Source organism: Zootoca vivipara, chromosome 16 (genome assembly GCF_965207765.1).
Source record: "Zootoca vivipara chromosome 16, rZooViv2.hap1.1, whole genome shotgun sequence".
Taxonomy (NCBI): Eukaryota; Metazoa; Chordata; class Lepidosauria; order Squamata; family Lacertidae; genus Zootoca; species Zootoca vivipara.
Window position 1 is genome coordinate 27,600,068 of NC_142599.1, and position 27,432 is coordinate 27,627,499.

General features: G+C 51.0%; 1 protein-coding gene across 1 annotated transcript in view; it reads right to left on the bottom strand.

Annotated features, from left to right (window-relative positions):
- Nucleotides 1-27,432, bottom strand: part of NRXN2 (neurexin 2) — a 308,880-nt gene that overhangs the window by 156,024 nt on the left and 125,424 nt on the right. Inside the window, exons 5-9 of the mRNA XM_088659270.1 lie at nt 16,831-16,992; nt 14,737-15,175; nt 12,365-12,748; nt 10,901-11,104; nt 4,437-4,463 (exon numbers count right to left, since the gene is read on the bottom strand). Of these exons, the coding sequence (XP_088515396.1) occupies nt 4,437-4,463; nt 10,901-11,104; nt 12,365-12,748; nt 14,737-15,175; nt 16,831-16,992 (1,216 nt within the window). The remainder of the gene's footprint in view (nt 1-4,436; nt 4,464-10,900; nt 11,105-12,364; nt 12,749-14,736; nt 15,176-16,830; nt 16,993-27,432) is intronic.

The window sequence follows — 27,432 nt, forward strand, 5'->3', positions numbered from 1 at the left end:
CTGGATCTACCTAGTTTTTCACTTGAACCCCAAGTCCTTCCAACCAGGCCAAGGCACACAAGAGAAACAGTCAGAAGCCAGGGGCTTCTCTGAGCCGGGAGATTCATTTTCCAAACCAGAACTGAACCGGTGGAGTGTGAGGTTTTTTGTTGTTGGTCCTGCTGTTGTAAAATATTTTGGAGTCAGTGACCTGTTGTAAATCATCCAGAAATCTGCCAGGAGATCCTGATCGACCTTCTGCCCATCCCAGCTGTGTTGGCATGTTGACCAACAGCAGAAGGCCACTTCCTGCCATGAGAAGGCCAAAGGACTGATTCTGGGACAAGGAGAGAGGGCATAATCCCAGGATCTTCTGACTGCCAAGCTTAGGCTACAGGAACTCATTCAGAGACACAACGTCCACCCTCTAAGGCAAGCATGCTGCCCTGGCAAACAGCTGAAGCCTCAGTGGCTGTGCACCTTTCATGGTTGTCCCAGCCTGCATTGTTCCTCCTCAAACTGAGAAGGCTGCCCTTTACGATGACATTGATAAATGCTGCTCTGCGAGCCATTATTAATTGCAGAGAGGCAGAAGCAAACTCCCTCCACCCGGAAGCTTAAGAACAAACACAAACAGTGGAGTCTTGCAAGGACTAAAAGACACCCAAGGCTGCCTCTTTCCACTGCCTCTCTCTGTTTTACCTGGTCATGGACACCACCTGTTGGCCAAAGTGAGCACTGCCAGCGGGTGCTGCCACCTGGTGGCTAATCCAGCTACAGCAGCAGCAGCAGCTTCTAAAAGCTTGTGCTGCCATCGAGATGAGTACTGCAGCGACCTGTGAAAGGCCTGTGAAGCTCTCAGGTACTGAAAGTAAACCAGAGACTTCTTGGGTGCTGCCACCTCTTGGAGGGATTCAGGAACAGCACCTCCCAGACCACTCTCCACCCCACCCCAACTGCTTCCCCTCCAGACTGCAGGAGTGGACTCTGGCGTTTACCATCTGCGTACAGTGGTACCTCGCAAGACGAATTTTCCGCAAGACGAATGAGTCTTGCGATCTGAAGGTGAATCGCAAGACGAATTCGTTTTGCGAAAAATTCATCTTGCGAATTGCGGTTTCCCATAGGAATGCATTGAAATTTAGTTAATGCGTTCCTATGGGCAAAAAACAGAAATTTCAATGCATTCCTACGGGAAACCGCAATTCGCAAGACGAATTTTTCGCAAAACGAATTGACTCGCGGAACGAATTAAATTTGTCTTGCGAGGCACCACTGCATGTTTATACACGTGGACACTTTTGCAGCGTGTGTGTTAATACACGCAAATAACATTCCAGGCTCCGAACCTTTAAGGCACGGAGCAGTGGGCCAAGCAGAGACCTCCACCCAATCCCACCTGCTCCAAGACAATTCTATACTGGCTATGAAGTGGGGGGGGGTCATCTTAGCTCTCCTGACCCCAAATATCCCAGTTCCTGGGAGCTTTCCTGCTAAAGAAACCCTCTCCCAACCCCCAGGATTGCAGTCTTTCCTGGGTGCAGTTAATCAACCCTTTCTTCCCCCCTGCACAGAGTGTACTCGCATCTCTTCTTCTCCAAGCCTTAAACCCCAAAGCAATACAAAACTGTCCCGCCATTCAGGCCACTAGACCAGCCCTTGTGAATGTTGCAGTCAGCTGGGATCCTCGACTTCTCTCCTCAGCTCTCAGAAGGAACCAGAACCTTCTGGACCGAAGGGGTGTGTGTGGTTCTGTGGTGATTGACTCCAGCAAGGAATCAAGGGGCTTAGGCCTGTGGTCTGTTTCCCATGCCAGAGCTTGAGGCTGTGTGAAGGAGCAATGAATGAGCACCTCTGGGCATGAGCAGTGATTTTTAACCCCATCATCCCCCTCCCCCAGTTTTGGCTCATCCATAGTTCCAGTGTGTTTGTTCCGGGCACAAAGATGAAAGCCTCGTCTCCAAATGGAGAGGGGAGAGGCTGAGGTTCAGGATGCCTGCTGGGTTCTCTCCCCAGCATTTTTTTAAAAAAACACTTTTTTAAAAAAGTATTTTGATTCTGCTTATGTAGACAACACAAATTTAGATGCATTGCTGTTGGCATCCGCAGGTGGACCCATTTCAAAAAAATAAACACAAGGATCATCTGCCCTCTTGCTGAACCCTCCTTCCCACTCCTGTATGCCTCAGTTTCCTTTCCCTCTCTCATTTCCAGCCCTTCTTTGCAAACTGGAAGCCTGGATTGATTTACGTCAGGCACCCTCAAACTTTGGCCCTCCAGATGTTTTGGACTACAATTCCCATCATCCCTGACCACTGGTCCTCTTAGCAAGGGATCATGGGAGTTGTAGGCCAAAACATCTGGGGGGCCGCAGTTTGGGGATGCCTGATTTACATGGTAGCCCTGAGAATCAGCAGGCCCAGAAACTCGCCTGCCTCTGAGTCACGATCCTGGAAGTTGGCAGAGGAAGCAAGACAAGGAGCCAGTGTGGTATGAGAGCCAGCGTGCCATAGTGGGTAGAGCATTGGGCTTGGGCTATGAAACTCACTGGGTGACCTTGGGTCAGCCACCGTCTCCTTGCAAGGTTGTTGTGAGGGGGGGGGGAAATTCGGCAAATTTTCCATGCCCTGCAACGTCCAGCCCCTCACAAGTCCCAGAGCTTGGAATTTGGTTGTTGTGAATCCCAGGACCTCCTGCATTAAGGCCTGCCCCGACTTTGGCACCCCCCCCACCCCCCAGTTGTCCCAACACAGCTCTTGACTATCAAAGTGCATTTAAAAGTGTGAAGATTATGATTAGACTGAACCAGCTGACAAGTGATGCAGAGCAGGTATGGAGAGGCTGGTTTTGTCCCTTTCGTTTGGATCCCCACTAGAGCCTCTTGCCCGGTTCCAGGGTGTGTGTGTGTGCTGATTTGTGACACCCTTTTGCCCCAATGACCCATCTCCCCTCCTCCAATGCTGCACAAAATGTAGAACGGAGGGAGATTTCCAAGTTGTAAAATCACCGTTCTGCACCGCGAGCAGTTAAAGTGTTTGGAAACAAGACTTGCACAAACAGCAGGTGAGTGTCCATGCCTGTCTTTCCTCAGCTGCCTTGTGTGGAGTGCTGGGGGTGCAAAGGGAATCCCTCCCCCTTGGCCCAACCCCTTCCCCAGACCTGGTCGCTGCTCAGATTGAGACACCCCCCTTTAGCACCACCCCATCTGCTGTCATTTGAACCAGGCCAGAAAAAGCTGGTCTGCTAAACTGGGAGCGCCTGGGGGCTTCTTCCCATTACCTGAAGTGTGCAGGAGATATTACTCGGTGGGGGGGGGGCTCCCTGGGGGAGAATTAATGAAATCCACAGGTTCCCACCCTTTGATGATTGCCTTCGGGTTTTAGGAAAATCACACCACCTTGTAGGTAAGCAGAGAGATCCAAAAATGGAATGCCCCCATCCTCCATGTAATCTGAGCACTGCCTGGAAATCACAGGTACATTTCTTCCATAGGAAATTCTCTCAAAAGTTCCAGGAATGGCATTGGGGGGGGGGAAAACTCACCCTCCCACAAAAACTCAGTGCCACTCATCTCAAAAGGTGTGGTTAAGAGAGACTCCAGGAGTCCTGGCTGTCAGCAGATCCTCTGATACGCATCAGAGGGGAGTAAGGGGCTATTGTTCCATGTTACAGAGGGGAGAAGGTACTGGGGTAGGTGGGCTCATCCCTAAGTGAAGTGACCGTGGAGGAAAAGGGAACATGAGCACATTTGGCTTCTGCTACTGACCAACTCAGAAGGCTGATCGCCGAAGAATTGATGCTTTTGAATTATGGTGCTGGAGGAGACTCTTGAGAGTCCCATGGACTTGCAAGAAGATCAAACCTCTCCATTCTGAAGGAAATCAGCCCTGAGTGCTCCCTGGAAGGACAGATCCTGAAGCTGAGGCTCCAATACTTTGCCCACCTCATGAGAAGAGAAGAATCCTTGGAAAAGACCTTGATGTTGGGAAAGATGGAGGGCACAAGGAGAAGGGGACGACAGAGGACAAGATGGTTGGACAGTGTTCTCGAAGCTACGAACATGAGTTTGACCAAACTGCGGGAGGCAGTGCAAGACAGGAGTGCCTGGCGTGCTATGGTCCATGGGGGTCACGAAGAGTCGGACACGACTAAACGACTAAACAACAACAACACTGACCAACTCCTACAGGCTTTAGCAGATGCTCATCCTGAGCGTCTACAAGAAAGAAGAAGTTCCATGGGCTTGTCCTGTCCTGGGGACTGAGGAGAGAACCCTTTGGAGCATCCCTGTGTCCTGTTTACTAACACACACACACACACACACACAGCGCCTACCACCACGACCACCTTTTTCCTTTAGAAAAGCAAAATAAAACAGAAACTGCAGGATTAAAAGAATGAGTTGAAGACAAAAAAGGGGGAAAAGAAATATAATATATATATATATGGCAACTTACTGGGGTTACAGCCTATCCTGACACAGTCTGAGACGGGGGGCCGGGGAGAGAGAAGAGAACGAGACAGTTTTATATCCTTCAAGGCAACGTCTGCAACCAAACACCCAAAATAGAAAAACCAATTCAGCCCACCATCTGGGGACAAACGCACGACAAGGACGACACTTGCCTCTGCACTGGGGAGGGGTCTGGGTGGGTCTGCCTGCCCTCCTGATCCGGCCCAAGGCTGCCTCCCTATTCCACACACCCCACCACCATCTCCTCTACCAGCACCAACGGGATCCAGTTGCAAATATACCTGGGTCTTTCTGTCTATGCACAAACCAGCCGCTGGTCGTTCTCCTGGGGGTGGTTTTTCCAAGCGGGAGGCCTTGGTTGGTGGCCCTGGCCCTACAATGCCTTGATCCGCAGGAGAGGAGGGGAACCTCAGACCTGGCCCTCCAGGCCTTTCTCCTCAGCCCTCTGGGCTCCTCCAGGCCACTGCCTGCTTCAAAGTGCTTTTGTGTGGCTGTGATCCTGCCTCCTGCTTGCAAGGATGGAGAAGCCTCCTGTTTGCACAGCTGAAATATAGCCTACTCCACCAAGGTAAGAGTCACATCTGTGGCCCTGCTCTCTTTTTTGCCTCTGGCCCACCACTGGTATGCGGCCCCCGGGATGTCAAGCACAAGGGAATGTGGCCCTCGGGCTAGAAAAGTTCTCCACCTGCAGTGGCGAAGTAATGGGGGGCAGGGGGGGGGTGCCACCCCGGGTGGCAGGTTGGGCGGCAGGCTGGACAGGGGTGACCAACACCGACGGCGGCGGCGGCCGCTGCTGCTGTGTGCGCCCCTTGCCGCCCACATGGAGGCAAGGCTGGGGTGTGCTGCAGAAAGAGCTCCGGCAGCTTCCGAGCCCAGCTCCTCCATGGCAGTGCAACCCTCGCCCACCTCCACGATGGCCCTGAAGAAAGCCAGGCAGCGGGCGAGCAGGACCAGCCCCTGCGGAGCCAGCGCAAACTGGCTGTGAGGAGAACCACCTCGAGCGCGGTAAGGACGGGCAGAGGGAGGGCCAGAGGGAGCGGGGAAGTCCTGCCAGACGCCGCATGCCGCTGCCTGCTGTGTTGTCACAGCGCCACGGCGTATCCCTCCTGTGCGCACATGTGTTGTGAACGTGCGTCATGACGCGCGACACATGCGCGTGATGGACACCCTGTCCCCCGGCGGGGTGCCTTCGGGTTTGCCGCCCCGGGCAGGTAGGCAGCTAGCTACACTGCTGTCCACCTGTGATCTGGGAGGCCTCCCTGCTGAGAATTTCATTCCTCCCGTGTGGGATTGTTACATGTTACATGTCTGTTTACATTCCAGCACCGATTATTGGAGTCTTGTGAGCGGAAAGGGAGATACGCTGTTTCCGCTCTGTATAGCTTTTGCTTTTGCAGCTCTCTCCGAGGAAGAAAGACAGAGAGAGAAGCCATGTTTTCTTTGTTCTGTTCTGTTTGATTTAATTTGCAATAAATTAGGCTTAGATGTTACTCCTCAAGGCTGAGCTTCTGTTTGGACTCTGCTAGTCGTGTGCTCTTGTCCTTGGATATGGGCCACATCAGCGTGACGGAAGACCGGAGTGATGAATCCCAGACAACGCTGTGTCAGGGGTGGGCGTTATCACCCAACACTCCCCCCCCCATTTTTCAGTTGACAGATCTGTAGCCCAGGTGAGGGTGCTCCACAAATCAACGGAGCCTCTTTTAAATTTTCATTATCTGCAGTTCTCCTGCACCTGGCACCTCCGGGGCTGGTGTGCGCATGTTAAATATGAGTCTGGCCCCTCCTCTTTCATTCTGTGGTCTGCACCCCACCCCCAGCTCTGCTACTGAGTCACATTTGGGCTTCAAACAACGGAGCCTGCCTGCCGCTTGGTCTGATGGCCACCCAACCCGTCTTTGCAATATTTGCTTCATTTCTCAAGGCAGAAGATTGCCTTGTATTAGAAACACTTTAGGGTTTTTAAAAAAATCTTGTTTAAAATCTTAGAACCAAACAATATGGGATCCAGGAGATCTGTGAACAATACCTTTTATTTATCTATTTTCATTCATTTTTAAGATGCTGCTGTCTTCAGTAAGGGACCATTGCTAACTCCCATGTAGAAACATGATCTACAGTGGTGCCTCGCTTAACGAATGCCCTGCTTAACAAAATTTCCGCTTAATGAAAGGATTTTTCGAGCAGAGGTTGCCTCGCTAGACCAATTCGTTTTATGAAAAATTCGTCTAGCAAATTGCGGTTTCCCATAGGAATGCATTGAAATTCAATTAATGCGTTCCTATAGGCAAAGAAAAAAAAAATCAATGCATTCCTATGGGATTCACTAGACAAATTTTTCATTATAAGAAAAGACACGTGGAACGAATTAAATTCGTCTAGCGAGGCACCACTGTAATGGGTGTTTGTTTGTTTGTAGAGTTGGAAGGGACCCAAAAGGTCAACAAGACCCATCCCTACAATGCAGGAAACATTACCGGGTGGGGTTGTATTTTGTTTTCTTTCACTTTTATTACCACTATGATGGGTTTCCCCCCCCTACAATCAAGTGGTATATAAATTTTATGAACTAACTCAGGCTTCCTCAACCTCGGCCCTCCAGATGTTTTGAGACTACAATTCCCATCATCCCTGACCACTGGTCCTGCTAGCTAGAGATCATGGGAGTTGTAGGCCAAAAACATCTGGAGGGCTGAGGTTGAGGAAGCCTGAACTAACTAAATAAAAAATTATGTAGTTCACTTTATTTTTTAAGCCACCCTGTGATCTCTTGATGAGTGGTATACAAATTTGATCAATAATCAACCATCATCATCATAGCTGACTTCTCAGGTAAATATTATATACATCTTAGTGGGGAGGATGGGGCAGTGGCACTAGCAGCCAGATTGCTGAAGCCCCCCCTCCTTTTGTCCGACTGAAACCACATCAGCAACCTGAAGCTGCTATGAAAAGGAAGCCAAGATCCACATCACAGGGCCGTTTGGCCCCCTGGGACTGTATTGTCTGTATCAGACAGTTGTGAGCAAGAGGAGAGGGGAGTTATCTCTTGAGTTTCTGGACACTAGGTGGTATTCAACTAAGTTTTACTCAGAGCAATGAACATAACTAAGTTGAACAGAACTGAGCTGAATATCACCACCTGTGAGCTGTGGGAGATAGCCAGCCCAGCGTTCGCCCTGCAATCGCAGGCCGATGACGTTTCATTCAGGAATGCGATGTGCTCGGTTGCTGTTGTAATTCTCTGTAATATGAAACGTCCTTACTATGTCTGTATCTGTGTGTCGTGGCTCTTACAGCCTAGAGGAAGCATCTCTCGGCTGGGGAGTTTACCTTAAAATAAACATCTGAGTTTTGATGAGAAGGAGTCACCGAAAGTAATTTCTAGAAGCTGAATTACTTTTCTAGCTGCGCATCAAGCTCTGCAAATTAGAACCGGAAAGAAAGGTTTCTGAAGTTTTAGCAGAGGAAAACACCACGGAGCATACTGGGCGAACTGGCACAGCTGGACATTGCTAGTGAGCAGATAGGTTTTTTACCTTATGTTTCTAGGTGCTGTGCCGTATCTTTTCAAGATACTTTCACACCACCCACTATTTGTGGCCTGGGACTGATGACATTCACTGAATTGTGGACCTTTATCCATATGCCTGGTCCTGGGGCTTCCCCACCAACAGACATTAACAAAGACCTCGTGTCCTGGCCCCCACCCACACTGCCCACAGGCCTCAGTGCCTTTTGCTACCCACAGCGCTCAGAAAGGGGAAAGGGCTGGTTTGTGCGTAGACTCTTGTGCTTCCATTTTTTGCTTCTCGGTTGCCCATCCTGTCCACCTATGGCTCCTTCCAAGCCTCCCTTTGCTTGCCCTTTGGGATTCCTCCTCAGTGCTGGCAAGTGGCTACCTTGTAAAGACCAGCCGTGCAGTAGGAAGTGGGGCAGCCCTTCCTTCCTCTCAAGCCTGAAGCTGTTGACTGAGAGAGGGAGGGGAAGGGCTGACCCCAGAGTGGCAGTGCCCTCCTCCTCTCCCCTTTCCCCAAAGGTACTTCCCAGCACATTGACACCCGGACAGGTCTTGCCTCCCCCCCTGGCACCACCACCAGCTGCTCTCGGAGTCAGACCCTCTCGGGACCTCCAGAAACAGGGGGAGCAGCTCCCACAGTCATTCTGACTGGGGGAAGGGTGTGCCTTGCAATTCCTGGACAGCAGGGTCATGGCGCAGGCGCTGCCCCACTCTCGATGCAGAGGGTGGGGCTAGCAGCAATGCCCCCCCCCAGAATTGCCAGAGCACCCTTCATGGATCAGTGCCTCAGGGAGAGGTAGGTGGGAGAGCCCTGTGAGGGGAAGTGTCCTTTTGGTGGGAGCAGAGGGTCACCCTTATGCTCCTGAGTCTCTTCAGACTCCAGGGCAGGTCTGCCAGTGGGGGGAGAGGAGCTCTCCTCCTAGTGGGGGGGCATGTGGGTGGGGAGTCCCCATTCCCACAAGCTGCACAGCTGGGCTTGGCGTGCGTTGTCAACCGCAACAGAAGAGTGGATGCAAACAGTCACAGGACCAAAAACCCCTCTCATGGATGGTGGGTAAATTTCATGGAACAAAAGCAACCCCCCCACCACCCCAGGCAGGAAGAGGTGGGAAGGGAGGCCCAGGGAACAAAGAGAAAAGTGGGCACCGGGGGCGTGCATGGAAGGTGGGAAGAGGGTCATGTTGGAGGGGAAGGGGGGCATTTGTGGGGCCTTTGGTCGCCATGGCTGTTTGCTCTGGGCTGGCCATTTATGTCTCAATGAAGGGTTGAAAACCAAGGTGGGCAGGGAGGAGAAAATTACTGTGCTTGGGTCTTTAGAAAGAAGAATGGGGCCTTCTTCATCCCATTTCTCGCCTGGACACCGAAGAGGACAAAGTGGGGCAGGCATGAGGGAGGGACGAAAGCTCCTGCCCTTCACAGTCTCCATGGCTGGCTAAGTCAGGCAGGGAAAGCAGGTCCTGGTTTTAACAAAGAGGACCAGCCTCACCACCATCTCTGGTCCTCCAAGGCTGCTCCAGGGAAAAGGAGGGGGCCCATCTTCCTCTTCTCCCCAGGCTGGGAAAGGTCATCTTTCCAAAGACCCAGCAACAAAAGGGGAGAAACAAAGAAAAAGCCCCAGGCTTGGCTTCCATTTAACGTCCCCACCTTCACCTCACCCTCTGTGGAGAAATAAGCTGTGGGTGGAAAAAACCCCTGTGTTTTGGAAAGCAAAATCCACACACTTGTGTGTGAGAAATCTGCATGCAGAATTTGATAGCGCTGCAGCTGAGTGCCCATGAGGATGAGCTAATGCACAGTGATACCTGGTTGCCCAACGGCTTGGCTCCCGAACAAATCAGCTCCCAAACGCCGCAAACCCGGAAGTAAGTGTTCCGGTTTGCTAACGTTTTTTGGAAGCTGAACATCCGACGCAGCTTCTGATTGAGTGCAGGAAGCTCCTGCAGCCAATCGGAAGCTGCATCTTGGTTTTCGAACGGTTCTGGAAGTCGAATGGACTCCTGGAACGGATCAAGTTCGACAACCAAGGTACCACTGTATTTCATTTCTGGCTACCAATTCTACATTTAAAGCTGCAGTTGTATGGCTATGGAGACAGGCACTCAGGGAGCCCCAATGAAGAAAGTTTTATAGTCCATGAGGCCCATCAAACGCTGGACAGCCTTGAAGCACACCCTTCCAAATAATCTTTGCTGTGCAGCCCAGACAAAATCCATGATGGGCAGCCTTGTTTTCACAGGCATCACCTATGACATTGTGGACATCCCCACCAAGTATAGCACAACCTTCCTCTGCCAGGTTCATCCTCAGGAAGAGGTTGGGTGAATGGGCAAAGCCACTCTTTGGGAGGGGTTCTGCTAGTATCTCCATGGGAATCCAGCCTTCCCCAACTTTCTGCCCTCTGATGTTTCAGACTATAACTCCCATGAGACCCAGCCAGCAGGACGGGGGTTGATGGAAGTCATAGAGCAGAACTTCTGGAGGACACCTGGTTGGTGAAGTCTAGGCTAGCCTGCCTAGCACAGATTGGTCAGAGGGAGGCTTATGAGAAACGCCTGTTGCATTTGATGGATCTTTCACCACAAAGTGATAACTACGCTGACTACCCCTGGAGTGCGTCTGTCTGTGTGAAAGGCATATGAACGATGAGAAATTGGTAGCCAAATGAAACAGTTTCGCATTTTGCTCCAGCATGATGAGAGCTTTCCCCAAAAGCCATGTGGATTTTGCATTTCAATTGCACACAGATTCCTCCCTGAGAAGGACCCCCTGCGGAAACACGTGTAATGGAGCCCGCCTGCCCCCACCGGAGCGCCGTTGCTGCGTCTGACCACCCTCCAAGGTGCTGCCTGCACCCCAGCACTGCCTCAGGGGGCTCTCTGGGCAGATGGAGAGGAACAGATCCTGCCGGGTTCTGACCAGCTGGTTACCTAGGTTGACTGTGAGCTTCATCTGTCCCCCATCGAGCTCCAGGCGGAGAGTGTCGGCCGACTCCTTGGAGGTGGTGGCCATCATGAAGCCGTAGGCTCGCTGCGACATGAAGCGGAGGGAGACGTCTTCAGCCTCGGTGTGCATGACCGTCGGCAGCATGATCTTCATGTACATGCTCCCGTCATAGCTCAGCACTGTGGCCTCTATTGGTGGGGAGGGGAGACACAGAGAGAAAAGGGAGGGGGAGAGGAGCCAAGAAAGGGAAGAGTGATTAGGAACAGGCCAGGCTACATGTCCACCTCACCCACTTCAGGGGGAGCTGACATGGCGCCCTCCAGAGACTCTCGGACTACAACTCCCAGCAGCCTCAGCAGCCAGCATGGCAAATGGCCAGAGATGATGGAAGCTGTAGCCCATAGAAGGTGCCACACACTCTGATGAAGAGCCCGCCCACCACAGTCACCTGATCACCCCTGATTCTTTTACAATGGGAGATTCAGCCAGGGACTGAACCAGGGGCTCTTTGCCTGCAAAGCAAGGACTGCACATGGGGGAGCAGACTTGAAGGAATCCCAAGAAGAAGAAAATAAAATCTTTGTGGAAGGAAGGAAATATTCAGAGCCCTCAAAATAGCCCAGTGAGGACAGTGCATGCTCTGTGTGCAGAGAGTGCTGAAATGCAATTCATGGGGCAGGAGCCTAGAAAACCAAAGGTGGCATGGGAGGCAGTTTGGAATATTCTGGGAGAGAGCATAGCTGGCTGGCTGGAAGCCTGAAGAGGGGCACACACTCCTCTGCAATGCAACATTTTCTCGCAGGTCCCCCTACAGATCGGTCATTTTTCATGTGGGTGGTTCTTTTAAAAAGGCAGAGCATCCCCTGAAAAGATGCACTACGATTTCTCCGGCTCATATGGAGGAAAGTGCCCTTTTCACGTCATGCCAGGGCCAAGTGTGAAGCATCAAAAATGCTGCTTGTTTCAGAATGTCAGCATTAAATAATAACAATAAGAACACAACCCACTGATTAAGAAGTCTTTACAAGCCCCCCAGCCACTCAGAGACCTTTCCAGTTTTGCAGTTTGATGAGTGGCTTGCACATGGACCAATTCAGGTTGCACCATGAAAGTGGAGGGGGCAGACCCCCCCGGGCAACAAAACCAAGAGGAATGTTGCGGTATGAAAAGTGGTGAGGAAATGACCTGGAAGTTAGGCAACATTATGTAACCTCTGTTCAAACCGGATGAATGCTCAACGAAAGGGTTGTCTGAAAGAGGTTCCGGTTACTGTTTGGGCCAGGCTTTGCCCACCTGGTGCCCTCCGGGCGCTTTGGCCAACTCTGGGCAAACATGGCCTCCCTTCACCCCTCTTGCACAGGGTCAAAGATTTAGGCTTGTGCTGAAGCTCAGCAAAAGGAAGCCCAGCTGGTTCCAGCACTCCTTCTGCCTCCTCTGGGCCCCCTCACCTCTCTCGCACAGCCGGCCCAGGTAGCCGGTGCCCACGCAGTCGCAGATGAAGCGGTTCCAGCCCTCCCGGCACAGGCCTCCGTTGCGGCACGGGGAGCTGCTGCACTGCTTGAGGGTCTCTCGGGAGCAGAAGCTGGAGACGCCAGCCACGCTCTGCACCTCGGCCAGGCGCCGCACGTCGCGGCTCTTCCCGTCAATGAAGAGGTCCCTCACACAGCCCACGTAGCCATAGTTCAAGAAGGCTGTCCACACCTCAGGGGGCAGGATGAGGTCCAGGCGGTTCTCAGGAAGCCCCCCGAGGTACATCTCGCTGTCCAGGTCCAGGATCTCACTCTCCCCGCTGGCCAGGAAGGGCGTGCTGCGGCTGTTCACGGAGATGGAGCCTGCAAGGAGGGAAAGCAGGAGAGGTCACCCCACAAAGTCTGGCTCACTGAGTGCCCCCCCCAAAAAAACTGACACTTGCAATAGTTTACCCCAGTCAGAAAAACTATGGGGACAGCCCTCTCATTAGGCTATGAAAAGCAGCAGGTTGGTGCCCCCCTGCCAAGGCTGCCTGCTGCCCGCCTATACCTCCCTGCCACCCCAATGCATCAAGGAAAGGATAACAAATCCAGCCTAAAGAAGAGGGGCCAGCAGGAAGCAACCCATGGGTGGCTTAGTGCCCCAAGACTCCTCTTCTTCCTTAAGAGGAGGCTTGGGGAGTCCATTGCAAAAGGACGGCTGGGGCTTAGTTCATCATTAAGTCCTTCTCCTTTCGTGTTGAAGTGACCACTTTCTCCTAGCTTTTCCTCCCTTGCTCCCCACTGACCAGGGGCGTACCCAGGATCAAATCTAGGGGGGGGGCAAGCCATGGTCATTCAGGGGTGGGGCCAAGGCATGGGAGGGGAGGGGCCACGAAGTGGGAATGTGGGCGGGGCTACAGAACCCCACCCCACCTTGAACTCTGGACAGCAAGGAAAACAGCAACAGCAGCAGCGCCGACAGAAACTTAAAAGCAAAGCGAAGGAGTGCGCCCAGGAAACGACTCGACAGGAAGGGAGCGGCAGCGGCAGTGCTTTTCTGGCCAAGGGGCGTGCGCGTTCGTGCGCTCCGCGAGCTACCGGGCTCCGCTTCACTCCACTCCCCTCGCCTCCGGCAGCCGACTCCGTTGCCACTGGGCTTGCCGCCGCGCTCCCTGGCGCTTCTGCCGCTTCGCTCCCCTCGCCTCCAGCAGCCACCTCCATGGCCACTGGGCTTGCCGCCGTGCTGCTGCACTCCCTCCGGTGTGCGCGTGGATGGGCACTTCCCGCCGATCAGCTGTGAGCAGGTGCGCGCAGCCTTGTTCGAGCCCGCACTGCAGCTCCTAGCGCAGGGGATGCCTGTCTCCACCACCACCGGTCTTTTGAAGCGCCACCGCGCTTCTGCGGTTAGGCCCGCTGCTGCCATGCTCCTGGGGGGGGGCCTTGCTTTCAGCCGCGTCCCTGCCGACCGCGGCGATCTCCTATTGTGCCGCGAAGCGGTGTCACCTCAGAGGCTCCGCCGAGAAGAAGGCGGGGGGAGCATGGGCGTACCCACTGCCCTGCTTCTAGGGGGCAGCTGCCCCCCCTGCCCCGCGGTGGGTACGTCCATGCCACTGACTTCTCCCTTTTTGTCAATTTTTTATTAAATTTTTAAATCTCTACATATAAATTCCAGATTCCAAATTTGTCATACATTTCTCTTTAAACTTTGACTTCTCATCTTTCCCTCCGTGCTGTTCTTAATCCCATCCCATTTACATACTGCATTCCAATAAACATTTCACCTAAGACACATTCTTCCGTTTCATATATTATCAATTTTCCACCACTGCTCATATTTGGAATCCTGCTCGCGATTTCATCTATTCCCCCCCCCCAGATATTCCAAAAAGGGCTTCTCTCTTCCTACAAGATTCTCTTTCTTGTAGGTTCCCAGCAATAAGGAGGCTGCAGCAAAGGAAAGTGTTGCCCCCAACCCACGGGGAATGCTGCTTTCTCTGACCCTATGCATAACTCCCCTCCCACCAGTGAGGGAAGGGCGATTGTTGCTGACAAGCGGCCACCACTGTGTGACACCCCAGTGGCCAAGGAGTCACAGGCAGCCTATGGGGTCAGAGGCGGCAAGGTGCCTCGGAAGACCAGCCACTGCTAGTAATGGGGTTCTGTGCCTCTCAGGTCCTCCTTGGGGGCTTCCCAGAAGAAGCATCTGGACAGCTATTGTGAGAAGAGGGTGTTGGACCAGATGGGCCCCCTTTGCTCTCATCTGGCAGTCAGGTCCTTCCGATGACCCCACCCAGCTCCAAATTGAACAGGACCAAGATCAAGCACAAGTGCGCCCCCCAGCACCCGAGGTGGCAACAGAGCCCACTCACCCTTGCGCCCGTCGCGCTGGAAGTCCACGTGGCACCACTCGCCGTCATTCACCTTCTTGCTGCTGGCCCGCATCTTGATGCCCCCCGAGCCCATGTCCAGCAGCAGGTAGAGGTAGCCATCGAGGAGCTCCATGGCGAAGTAGTCAGCCTTGTGCAGGCGCTCAGAGCGGCCCTCCTTGGGCGGCTGCAGCCGGCCATGGCTGAAGAGCAGCAGCCCATTTGGCTCCGTGGTGCGGAAGTCAAAGGAGATGGAGCCCGTCTTCTTGGTGTTCCACTTGGGCAGTGAGATGTAGGCCTCAGGGGACTCAAAGGTGACCGGGTCGAGGGCCGCCACGTTTTCGCAGCGGAAGACCAGGTCCCCATTGATCTTCATCTTGGGGTCCCCTTCCTTGGCCAAGCGAGACAGTTCCAGCTTGAAGTCATTGTTCTTATAGACAACCTGCAAAGGGACGGGAAAGGCAGGCAGGGTAAACAGGACATGGTGAGCCTCGTCACACCTTGACGTGAGCCAGCTCTCCACCTTTGCGGACGATCTGCCATCTTGGGATTTGACAGAGAGAGAGGGAGAGTGGCGAGGAGGGAAGGAAGATGGGGAGCAACCAGGGAATGTTGCCTGTGGATTTGTTCGATATGACTTGTGAAATCCTGTGGTTTTTTGTGTGCCCCTCAAATTTGGCCATGAATATTTTTTTAACCCTAACTTTAAACAATGGGGAATTTAACAATGAATAATGAATGGTCACACATACTTTAAAACAATGCAGAACAGCCACCCCTGGGTTACAGGGTCAGACTGGGGGGGGGGGACCCAGCGGGGTTCAGGTCCTCATTCAGACACAAAGCACACTGGGTTTTACCTTGGGCCAGTGATTCTTCCTCTCAGCCTAAGCTACCTCACAGGGTTGATGTGAGCATAGAAAGGGAGAGAGGGGATTCTGTCTGCTACCATGAGCTTCTTGTGGAGTGAGTGAAGCCATAATGCAATTCCACAGTTTCTGAAGAGAAGGAAGACTCCTCTCCACTGAGAATATGAGAGTTGGTCCACACTTTCCTTTCCTCCATGCTTTCCAGACACAAGTCTGCGCTCCATGTCTGAGTGCTCTTTTTAAAATTAATCCTCTGGAGCTTTCCTTGCGCAAACCTGCTCTTTACCACTGCATCGGAGCAAATGGCAATCCATGGAAAACCCAAATGGCTCTTTATTGTGCTTCAGCTTTAAAGAGCAGGTTTTGCGGGGGAAGCTCTGAGGCTAAATAATGAGCACTTGGACACAGAGCCTCAAAGCGTGGACCTGTGCCTGGAAAGCAAGGGGCAAATGGTAAATGTGCATAAGCCTTGAGTACACGCACACACGCATTGAGGATGATTGAAATCACCCAAGTTAAATATGCGTAAGATGTGACTACACAATATTTCATTTGCAGCCCCAGGAGGTGCTCTGTTCCCTAGGTCAGCGGTGGGAAACCTACAGGGGCCCTCCTGGTGCTGTTGGATTCCAGTTCCCATCTGTCCTGGCCATGTGGCCAATGGCCAGGGATGCTGCTGCCACTGCTAGGAGCTGGAGGCCACCAATGTTTAAGGGCCAAAGGCTCCCTTCTGTTCTACACCATCAACTTTGCGCCTGTGCAAAAGACCAAGGGACACACAGAGCCCTTCAATCCTTTCCCCCTCTTCCCAAGGTCCCCACCACATCCTCTCTGAGGGTCCCCAAGATGGAAAAGCAGCTTGTGTCAGTTCCCAGCAAGGAGGCTCATTACGTCAAAAGTAATCTACATACAGTGGTACCTCTACTTACGAATAACTCTACTTACGAATGTTTCTACTTACGAACGGAGCTCCGTCCGCCATCTTGGATGTGGTTTAGATAGGATTTTTTCTACTTACGAATTTTTAGATAGGGTTGCTTCTACTTACGAATTTTTTCTCCCAATGCATTCCTATGGGATTCGACTTACAATTTTTTTTGACTTACAAATGTGCGTTCGGAACGCATTAAATTCGTAAGTAGAGGTACCACTGTACGCTCAATGGGGATTAACCCTCCAACCCTGAGCCACCGCACCCCACCAGTCCCAACCCCACCCCACGACTCACATCCTTGAGACATCCCATGAAATTGTTGCTGACGGGGGACCCGGGCAGGTCGGCCGTATTGGGGCTCCCCCCAATGTAGAAAAAGTCGTCCGAGCCCAGCATGGTGTAGTCTTCCTGGGTGTAGCCGGTGGTGGTGAGGATCCCATCCACAGAGATGGTCACCTGTCCGTCGTGAGCGCAGGGGTTGGGGGGGGAGGGGTCGGGGTTGGGGAGACAAGGAGACAACAGAGTGTTAACCAACGAGGGATCTGGCGGGGAGAAGAGGGGAGACTTGGCGGGGCAGGGGAGAGGAGGGGCTGCTGACTCATTTTTATGTCTGATTGTCTTTCTGGAGAAATGCCACACTTTTGTTCTGATGGGGGGGGAGGAGGGGGGAGGAGGAGGAGGAGTGAGGCAGGCAGAAGGGTGAAAGGGGAGAAGAATCTGCACAAGGTTTGATGGTCCAGTTGGCGACAGGGCAGGGGTAGTCTTGCAGCCACTGCTGCAGTCAATCGATGGCAGCTTCTGAGTCCATGTTTTGGCTGCGTAGTCCCTCCCCCTCTTGCCCCAATCATCATGCCACCACCCAGTGCCATGGCGGTTCTGCCAACCAGGGAACACCCGTTTCAGCTGGCTGTTCAGGAAAGGACTCCAGAGCTACCTGGGAGAAGAAAAGAATCACATGGGGCATTTTTTGAAGGAAGAGAGTGTGAAGCAGGTGGCAATTTAAACTAGTTCTGAAGGTCAATTGAATGGCTCCCCTTGAAGAACTGTTGCTTTGCAATTCTGCCAAGAATGAGCTGCTAAAGATTTCTGGGTCTTTCTTGGTTTTTCACAGCCTCTTGCTTGGAGACGCAGCTTAAAAACTGATTTGGAAGTGCAGCCTGAACCCCGGTGAAGCCATTTGCAGTTGTTTAGGGCAGAGGTTTTCAACCTTTTTGAGTCCGTGGCTCCCTTGATCAGCTACCTTCTTTCTGTGGCTCCCCTATGGGGCTCAGGAGCCCAGTTATGTCACCCCTTGCCTGCAGAGCTGGCAGCTTCTCACCCCTTTTTGAACACCCTCCCATGTGGAGTGTTCCCTCAGCCTCATTTCCTCTCCCCTCTCCTTGGGAGTCCTCCGGGAAGCTGCGGTTGCCACCCCTGGTCTCTGAGCTGCCCCCCATGCACCCCACAGGGGCCTGAGAAGCACCCCCTGCCCAGTCCCAGAGGCACCATTGGGCCTGGGGAGCTTGTAGCCAGGGCTGCTGCAACAAACAGCTGTGCAAGCCTTTGGGAGGCAGAGACGCAAGAGGGCATCAACGGGAGGGAGGAAAGGAAAGAAGGACAGAAGCCAATGTTGCCCAAGGCACCCTTGACTATCATTCCAGGCACCCCAGGGTGGCGTGGCACACTGGTTGAAAACCACTGGTTTAGAGGGTTCCTCGGTCACAGGCATGGCAACATCTGCCTATACCTTCCCATTGCACCCTGAACTGTTCCCAGGACTGTTGTGTGTATCCTGCTGACCTTCCTTTGGGGCGTCACCCTGGCCATGAACAAGGAGCAAAGAGCAAGGACCTTCGTCCCCTACAACAGCCACAGCACTATGCAGCTGCAGCCACAGCTGGTGTGGTGTCAGGGTTGCAGCTTCGGACTAGGATGCAAATCCCTACTCGGTCATGGAGCTCACTGGGTCACCTTGGACCAGTCACCATCTCACAGCCTAAGCTACCTCACAGGGTTGTTGTGAGGGTAAAACAGGGTGGGGGAGAACTATGTGCACCACTTCCAGCTCCTTAAAGAAATGACAGAATGACCTGTATGTAATAAATAATACATTAAAAACACCCCGGTGGCTCATGGGAATCCCATCTGCTGTTGAACATACATTCAGGGCCAATGGAAAAAGTCAAGGGTCTTCCTTATGCAGGATGCTACCTTATCCTCTGTCAGACCCGTGGTTCATCTAGCTCAGCATTGTCTACACACCACAATGGCAGCAATGATTCTCCAAGGTTGTAGACAGGTAATTTTTTCTTGCCAGCCTTACCTGCACCTGCTGCTGGGACTTGAACCCGAGACCTTCTGCCTGCCAAGCAGATGCTCTGTGGGCCCCTCCAGAAGTCCTTTTTTGTGTGTGCATTCCTCATTTGTGTTTGTGATGGTATCGGGGTGATGATACGTCATCCTGCTTTCAATACCATTTGCGCCTGCAAAAGTTTTGGGGTGGCCACACTGCCTCATCTTCCCATCAAAACATATCCTGTAACTTCCTGCTAAAATCCTCCAACTTGTTATATCAAACATATCCTGGGGTTTGTGGGTATGTCCCATTACTGTGATGCTTGTAGTAAACTGCCTTGAGGTTTGTTTGTTTTTGCAATCAAGCTGGTTGTAAAATTTATACACTTTTTGTGCATAAATAAGTTGGAACAACAACCCTCAAAGCAATTTACTGAATTGAGGAATTGAATGGAAGAAGGTCTTGGTGGGCTAGCTGGGACCCTCAACAGGAGCACTGTAATGTTTTGTTGCAGCCCCCTACTTGTTGCTGAACACCTGCCTTGAACAAAAGCTAACCTAAACAAAGGGCTGGAACTGCTCCAAATCCTGCCCTATCCTGAAATATCAACAACCTCAGATATGCAGATGACACAACCTTGATGGCAGAAAGCGAGGAGGAATTAAAGAACCTTTTAATGAGGGTGAAAGAGGAGAGCGCAAAATATGGTCTGAAGCTCAACATCAAAAAAACCAAGATCATGGCCACTGGTCCCATCACCTCCTGGCAAATAGAAGGGGAAGAAATGGAGGCAGTGAGAGATTTTACTTTCTTGGGCTCCTTGATCACTGCAGATGGTGACAGCAGTCACGAAATTAAAAGACGCCTGCTTCTTGGGAGAAAAGCAATGACAAACCTAGACAGCATCTTAAAAAGCAGAGACATCACCTTGCCGACAAAGGTCCGTATAGTTAAAGCTATGGTTTTCCCAGTAGTGATGTATGGAAGTGAGAGCTGGACCATAAAGAAGGCTGATCACCGAAGAATTGATGCTTTTGAATTATGGTGCTGGAGGAGACTCTTGAGAGTCCCATGGACTGCAAGAAGATCAAACCTATCCATTCTGAAGGAAATCAGCCCTGAGTGCTCCCTGGAAGGACAGATCGTGAAGCTGAGGCTCCAATACTTTGGCCACCTCATGAGAAGAGAAGAATCCTTGGAAAAGACCCTGATGTTGGGAAAGATTGAGGGCACTAGGAGAAGGGGACGACAGAGGACAAGATGGTTGGACAGTGTTCTTGAAGCTACGAACATGAGTTTGACCAAACTGCGGGAGGCAGTGCAAGACAGGAGTGCCTGGCGTGCTATGGTCCATGGGGTCACGAAGAGTCGGACACGACTAAACGACTAAACAACAACAATGGACTCAGGTTTCAAAGAGGCATCTCCTCCAAGTGTGTATTCACTTTATTAGCTTCCTTTGGAGCACAGAACTGGTGTCTTCTTTGCATGGGGATAGAACATCCCTGGCAGCCACTGGACATTTTTTTTCCACACTGGAAGAAGATTTCAGTTTAGCCATTTATTCCATTCCTCTTAAGAACTACAGATTTCGAAGCAGCTCCATTAAGGAAATCTCTGCTGAAGACTTGTAGATTTGGGCAGCTGGAATTTGTAAACTGGGAATGAATGTTGCAGCAGCAACTCAGGCTGCTTTGGGTACCTTTTCCAACAGCTTCTAAAGGAGGCAAATACCGTATCTCCAAAATGACTCAGCTGCTTATCTTACAAGGCTGGGTGTCAGGGTTCCCAGGCAAATTACAGGCAAATTCCACACTGCCAGGGAACTTTTAAAAGCTTTTGGGACTCTAGACATCCCAGACCAAAGACTGAAGGTCTCCTCACCAGTGACCTAGGTTCCTGGTCAGTTCTCAAGCCACTACCCCCATCTCCCCCAGGGTCCCAGGAGCAGAGGAGATGGTGAACCAGGAAGGAGCTTGAGAGCTTCCTGTGAGGAGACTTGGAAGGAGAAGCATGGCAGCAGCTGTCCAGATCTCTCCAGCTCCTATGCAAGTCCCCCTTCTGGGCTGCTTCATTGCTGAAGCTCCAGCCTTCTAGACTCGAGGAAATGGACAACAGGAAGGTGCAGGGATTGGGGTTTTCTGTAGGCACCATTAGCATCTTTGGCCATGGAGGAATTCCCGTGTTCGCTTGAACACATAAAGAACAATGACCCTAGGTGTCCTACCTTGCAACTGGCATTGATAAACATACTGCCTCCAACAGTGGAAGCAGAACAGGGTTAGTAGCCACCGATAGCCTCATTCTCCATGAATCAATCTGTCCAATCCCCTTTTAAAGCCAAGTTGGTGGCCATCACTGCCTCTTGCGAGAGCACGTTCCATAGTTTAACTACAAGCTACATGAAGGACTTCCTTTTACCTGTCCTGAATCTTCCAAAATTCAGCTTCATTGAGTCCATGAGTTCTAGTGTTACGTGAAAAAGGAAGAAAAAAACATTTCTCTGTCCCTTTCTCCACACCATGCAGAATTTCGTACACCTCTATCATGTCTCCTCTCACTTGCTGTGGTCCTAAACGAAAAAGCTCCAAATGCTACAGTTTTTCCGCATCAGTCCCCTTGATAATTTTAGTTGCCCTTTTCTGAACCGTTTTTTTCCAACTCAACAATATCCTTTTTGAGGAGCGGTGACCAGAATTGTCACAGTACTCCAGATGTGGTTGCACCATAATTTGTGTAACAGCATGATGACATCGGCAGTTTTATTTTCAGTTCCATCCCTAATGATCCCTAGCATGGAATTTGCCTTTTTCACAGTTGCCTCACACTGGGTTGACATCTCCATTGAACTATCCACTACAACCTCAACAGTCTTGTTCCTGGACAGTCACGGCCAATTCAGACCCCATGAGTGTGTATGTGAAATTAAGATTTCTTTGCCCTGACATGCATCACTTTACACCTCATTTGGGGTTATTCACAATCCTTTTTTGTTTCAACGACCCTGAACAATTTACTATAATCAACAAAATTGTCCACCTTACAGCTCACCCTTAACTCTTGATTTATGAATAAAAAGCGCATGTACTCCCTATATCTCTCCATTTGGAGAATCGTCCATATATCCCAGTAACAGTTTCCTGTTACTTAACCAGTTCTTGATCCACAAGAGGCTCTCTCCTCTTGCTCCATGACTGCTAAGCTTTCTCAGAAGTCTTTGGTAAGCTACTTTGTTGAAAGCCTTTTGAAAGTCCAGGCACACTATGTCAACTGCATAGCCTCTATCTGTATAGTAGTTGATGACACTCTCAAATAACTCCAATAGGTTAGTGAGGCAGGCCTTGTCCTTGCATACACCATGCTGGTTTTGCTTCAGCGAGGCTTGTTCTTCTACCAGTATTACCAGACCAGATGTCAAGTTAAGCGGCTTGTAATTTCCAGGATTCCCTTGGACTGAATGTGATGCAGCAGCTAAAAAAGCCAATGCAATTCTGGGCTGCATCAAAAGGAGTATAGCATCTAGATCAAGGGAAGTAATAGTACCACTGTATTCTGCTCTGGTCAGACCTCACCTGGAGTACTGTGTCCAGTTCTGGGCACCACAGTTCAAGAAGGATACTGACAAGCTGGAACGTGTCCAGAAGAGGGCAACCAAAATGGTCAAAGGCCTGGAAACGATGCCTTATGAGGAACGGCTTAGGGAGCTGGGTATGTTTAGCCTGGAGAAGAGACAGTTAAGGGGTGATATGATAGCCATGTTCAAATATATGAAAGGATGTCATATAGAGGAGGGAGAAAGGTTGTTTTCTGCTGCTCCAGAGAAGCGGACACAGAGCAATGGATTCAAGCTACAAGAAAGAAGATTCCACCTAAACATTAGGAAGAACTTCCTGACAGTAAGAGCTGTTAGGCAGTGGAATTTGCTACCAAGGAGTGTGGTGGAGTCTCCTTCTTTGGAGGTCTTTAAGCAGAGGCTTGACAGCCATCTGTCAAGAATGCTTTGATGGTGTTCCCTGCTTGGCAGGGGGTTGGACTGGATGGCCCTTGTGGTCTCTTCCAACTCTATGATTCAATGATTCTATGAAGAGGGCTATAGTCTGGTGCTCAGCTAAGGCCTCTCCCCACCCTAAGCTTCTTGCAGGAGGGTCTTAAATGGGCATCCTGCAGCCTGAAGCCTAGGGTTCCACTGACTCCTGCCTTGTACATTGCCTGCAGGCAATGGGAAGCATGATACCCCGATGTAAAGAAGGCTGATAACTCAGGGCAATGTGACTCGGGGGCTGCTGCTTCCAAGGGTCCCAGTTTGGAGGTCTCTAGCTCAAGGAGTTCCTGGCTTAAAGGTGCCGAGGCTCAATATCTGTGCTGGGCCCAGGCTCAGCACCTCCACGACACTTATCCCTGAGTCCTACTCATTACTCAGAAAACAGGTCCAAAGGCAAATGAATGCCGCAGGCCTGTTATTTATTTACTCGCTGCTAAAGCTAAGCAGGTTTAGTTGCAACAAAGCGCCTGGGAATCAGAAGCAGCTTTTGAGTCCTTCCCAGGAAGAGCAACTTATAAATGCAACAAATAAAAGCAGCCACTCTTAGGAGCCTAAATCCCAGTTAGACTCATTTGCAAGCCCCTTTTGTTCTGGGGAAAATTTTCAGACAAGAGGCCCTCTGAAAACAGCTGAGAGATAACTGGCCTCTTGTTTGTTATGTGGCAATTTGTTGCCTTTTTATTTATAGTAACGAGATTGGCTTTATTCCTTTGGCTGCAGACCACAAACCATTTAGGAGCTTTGCTGAAATTCCACGGAAATACACAGCAACGTTAATGGATTGTGGGTTGCAGCCTCCTCCCCACTCCTCCGAGGGCTCAGCTGCAGGTAACTTCCTCTCCTGTGTTTCATTATTATTTGCTTGGTTTTGAGGAAACTGAAAACGTTACTGGGTGGGTTCCCGAGTGATTTCCCCCACTAATGCATTTGCCCTAAGGATCCTCTAAGCCTTAATGAACCCCCAAAGAAAGTTTGAAAGCATCAGGCAATTTCATTCCGCTGGGGAGGGGAAGTGGGCAGGCTGGTTATTACAAGAAGTAAGCCTTGTCTCTCCATTCTGGATCTAGCCCAAGGTCCATCTCTGATAAAGCAGCCTTCGCCAGATGTTGTTGGACTACAGCTCCCATCACTCCCAGCCAGTTGGTGAAGGCTGTGACAAAGCCTGAAAGACTGCTGGATTCGGCTAGTCAAGAGTTGATACTGTGACTGGGGTTGGGGCGAGGGGGATATAGGACTATGGATGCTATAAGGGTCTAAACACTGCTTGCCTGCCTGCTTGCTATTCCACCTCCGTAATACCTGCTCCACCTACATACTTGTAAATCAATAGATTATTGGCGTCTCTCCAGCGCTCTCTTCTGCAAAGCAAAGGCTGCCTTCAACCTTCCACAACTTGTGGAAGGTGTAAGCAAGAAGCATCTATACCTTCTGCCTGAGTACATCCGATGAGGATAAACAGAAGTTCTGTTCATTTGGTTCTTCTGTGATGAGGGACTTGGAAAGAGAGAGGCCACAGTCACATGTCACAAAATGCCAAAATGGCTTATCATGGGTTGTTGTGGATGCTGCTCTGACCCCGGAAATGGACTGATTGACCTTGGTGTCTCATGACGCCCAAACCTGGAGTCACCATGGCTTGTTGCTCCCGAAGAAGCCGGACTGCAAGCCATCCTTAAACTGTGGCTGGTTGCTGGCCTGCAAGTTCTGGTTTGTAAGGGAGAAGCCAGCATCTCCAGGGTTCAGATACCATGGGCAGCCAGGATGAACTACAATGTCCTGCCTTGTTTCTCTGGCTGGGAGTAGTGAAGAGTTGGAGTGTGGGCAACCAGGCAAAATACACCAGCACCAGAGGGCCTTCTTGGTGGTGGTGCCCGCTGTGGAAAGCCCTCCCATCAGATGTCAAAGAGAAAAACAGCTACCAGATTTTTTAGAGGACATCTGAAGGCAGCCCCGTTTAGGGAGGCTTTTAATGTTTAATAGATTATTTTATTTTATTTTTCTGTTGGATGCCGCCCAGAGTGGCTGGGGAAACCCAGCCAGATGGGTGGGGTTTATAAATAAATTATTATTATTATTATTATTATTATTATTATTATTATTATTATTATGAAGTGTGAACCCAGCCGCTGCCTCTTGATTCTTTCTTACAGAAAGCACTGGTTTGCAACATGGATCAATCCATAACGATGCTCTGCTATAGATTACCTGGGCCAAATGATCAAGAAGGCAATTGCTAATATCCAAAAGGGCTGAGTGTCACAAGCAAGAACACTTGCAGAAATGGTTAGCACATGAATGGACCATTTTGTTCTTGTACCTCTGCACAAAGCAAAGTTCACATGGGCTGGTGGTAGCATTCCTAGGCCAGGAAAGGCAATGGCCCATGGCGCAGGTTTCAGCAAGTGCAAATGTATTGGCTGAGTATGATGTATGGAGCAGGGCAGAAGGGGCTGGCCAAACTGTAAGCCACATTAAAGGTTATCAAGACAGTGCAGAATAAAGACCTGCAAGCTGCCTCTCACCCACAGGGCAGTGGGAGAGTGCCTGCTCTATATGGAGAAGGTCCCAGATCCGAGCAGGATCAAGCAGGAAAAGCCCTTCTCTGCCTGAGATTCTGGAGAGCAGAGAGACAGTACTGGGCCAGACAGACCTGGCAGGAGAGCAACTTTCTATATTCCACCTGAACTGGTGTGATATGAACTTGCTTAGATTTCTAGACTCGCCATCTCTCAGGTAACAGCAGCTTAGATAAATAAAAATGTGGCCCCTGATGAAGTGAAAGGGAGAAGAACAAATGGCTCACCCTAATGGCTGCATGTCCCTGACCCTCCACAATACCCTGGTCTGCTAGGAATGGTTCTGGAGCTACATAACTTGATTAGGAGGTAATCTTTGTGTTTAGAAGGATTACAACCACATCAGAAAAGCCATGCAGCAGCTGGATCAGGCCAAAGGGGCCCAACTAGCCCTGCACTCTCTCTGCACAGGGACCAACCAGATGCCCATTATGGGAAGCCACACATGAGCAGGACACAAGTGCAACAGCACCATGTTCTGTCCCATGGCACAGCTTCCCTGGGGCTGAATGACATCAGTGGCTGGACGTTCTGACTTGTAGAAGCTCTCACATAAAAACTAGCAAGTCAGCTTAGCTCAATCCTTCAGCAGCCCCTGTTTCGGTGAGCTTCAGCTAGCCCAAAAAAGCCTCACGCCCCAAGTGAACTCCTCTCAGGCTTTTACCAGCCGAGGAAAAATGTCACACTGCTCTCCCAAAACCCAGATCCCTTGAGGGTCTGTGAGAAGGAACAGCAGAGGGGCACCAATTTCCGTTACGAAAATCTGACTAGCGCTCAGGTCAACTCTTCAACCCTTAAACTCTCTCAAACTTCAGGCCAATTATGATGAATCTGAACAGCATTTAGCTAGAAGAACTGACAGCTGCAGAGAAGGAAGAGCCAGGCAGCAAGGCTAAATGGGGAAAGAAAAGCCAAGGTGTTGTTGCTCCTGTCACTCCTTGGCTGGACATATGGACCAATAGTGCCATCCAGCCCATTAGTAATGGTGTGAATTATGGAGATAAGTGGGGGTCCTCATCCGTACCAGGATCCTGATGGGGACTTTGCCCATTTGCCCTCTACTGTGGTCCCTACCGAGATCAGGCCCTGCACCCAAATGCCTATTTGCCCTGGTGCGAAAGGGACCTTCCTTTCCAACACACACCATAAGCGCAGAGCTCCACAATTTCGGCTCCAGGTGCAAAGATGTTGAAAGTTTTAAATCTTTTGCTGTTAACTGTAATCGTTTTTGTAAACTGTTTTTAAAATTGATTTTATTTAAAAAAATGCTTAGAGGTTTTACTATCTAAGTAGCTTATAAATTTTGTTAAACAAATAAAATAAACTGTGACTTTAGTGGGGGGCTTAGGGTCTGCCAACTAAATTCTCCCAACTAATGGCGCAAACGGTGTGCTCTGTGCTGACTGGGGGGTGATGGGAAGATCTCTCCTCTTCCGGGAGGGGAGACTTTGCGGGCGGGACCCGTTCCTTGCAATGAGCAGGGGGGCGTGTATCGGCCCCCTGCTACAGCCTATCCCCGCTGCTGTGCCAAGCCTCTGGCTGGCCAATAGGGCCGGCCTGGGGGTGGGGTCTACATACATTTAAGGCGGCGCGGCAGCATTTGAATCCTCCTTCTCTGCTGCATCCCGACGGATCTCCCGCCCATCCTCCCTTTAGGTCTTCCCTTTGTGTCTGTGCTTTGACCTTGCTATGGACTTCGGTTGGTTGCCTTGGTTGCCCAAGGGGCCTGGTAGGAGTTTTTTATCCATTTGGCTAATTGGCACCGGCCTCTTAGTTTTTCTGCCTACCTCGTAGAAATTTGTCACAACTTCTTTCGGTATTTGACAGTTTGACATTGGAATATGGGGTTGTCTGGTGTGCTTGAGGACTGGTTGTGGCCATCATCCAACCCTCCTCTTATAGGGGTATCCCCTTAAGGGATCCGGCGGTCGTGGATCTCGTCCGATGCCCTGCGGGGGGCTAGGGCCATGGCACGACCCCTGGTGACACCAGGGGGAGCTTTC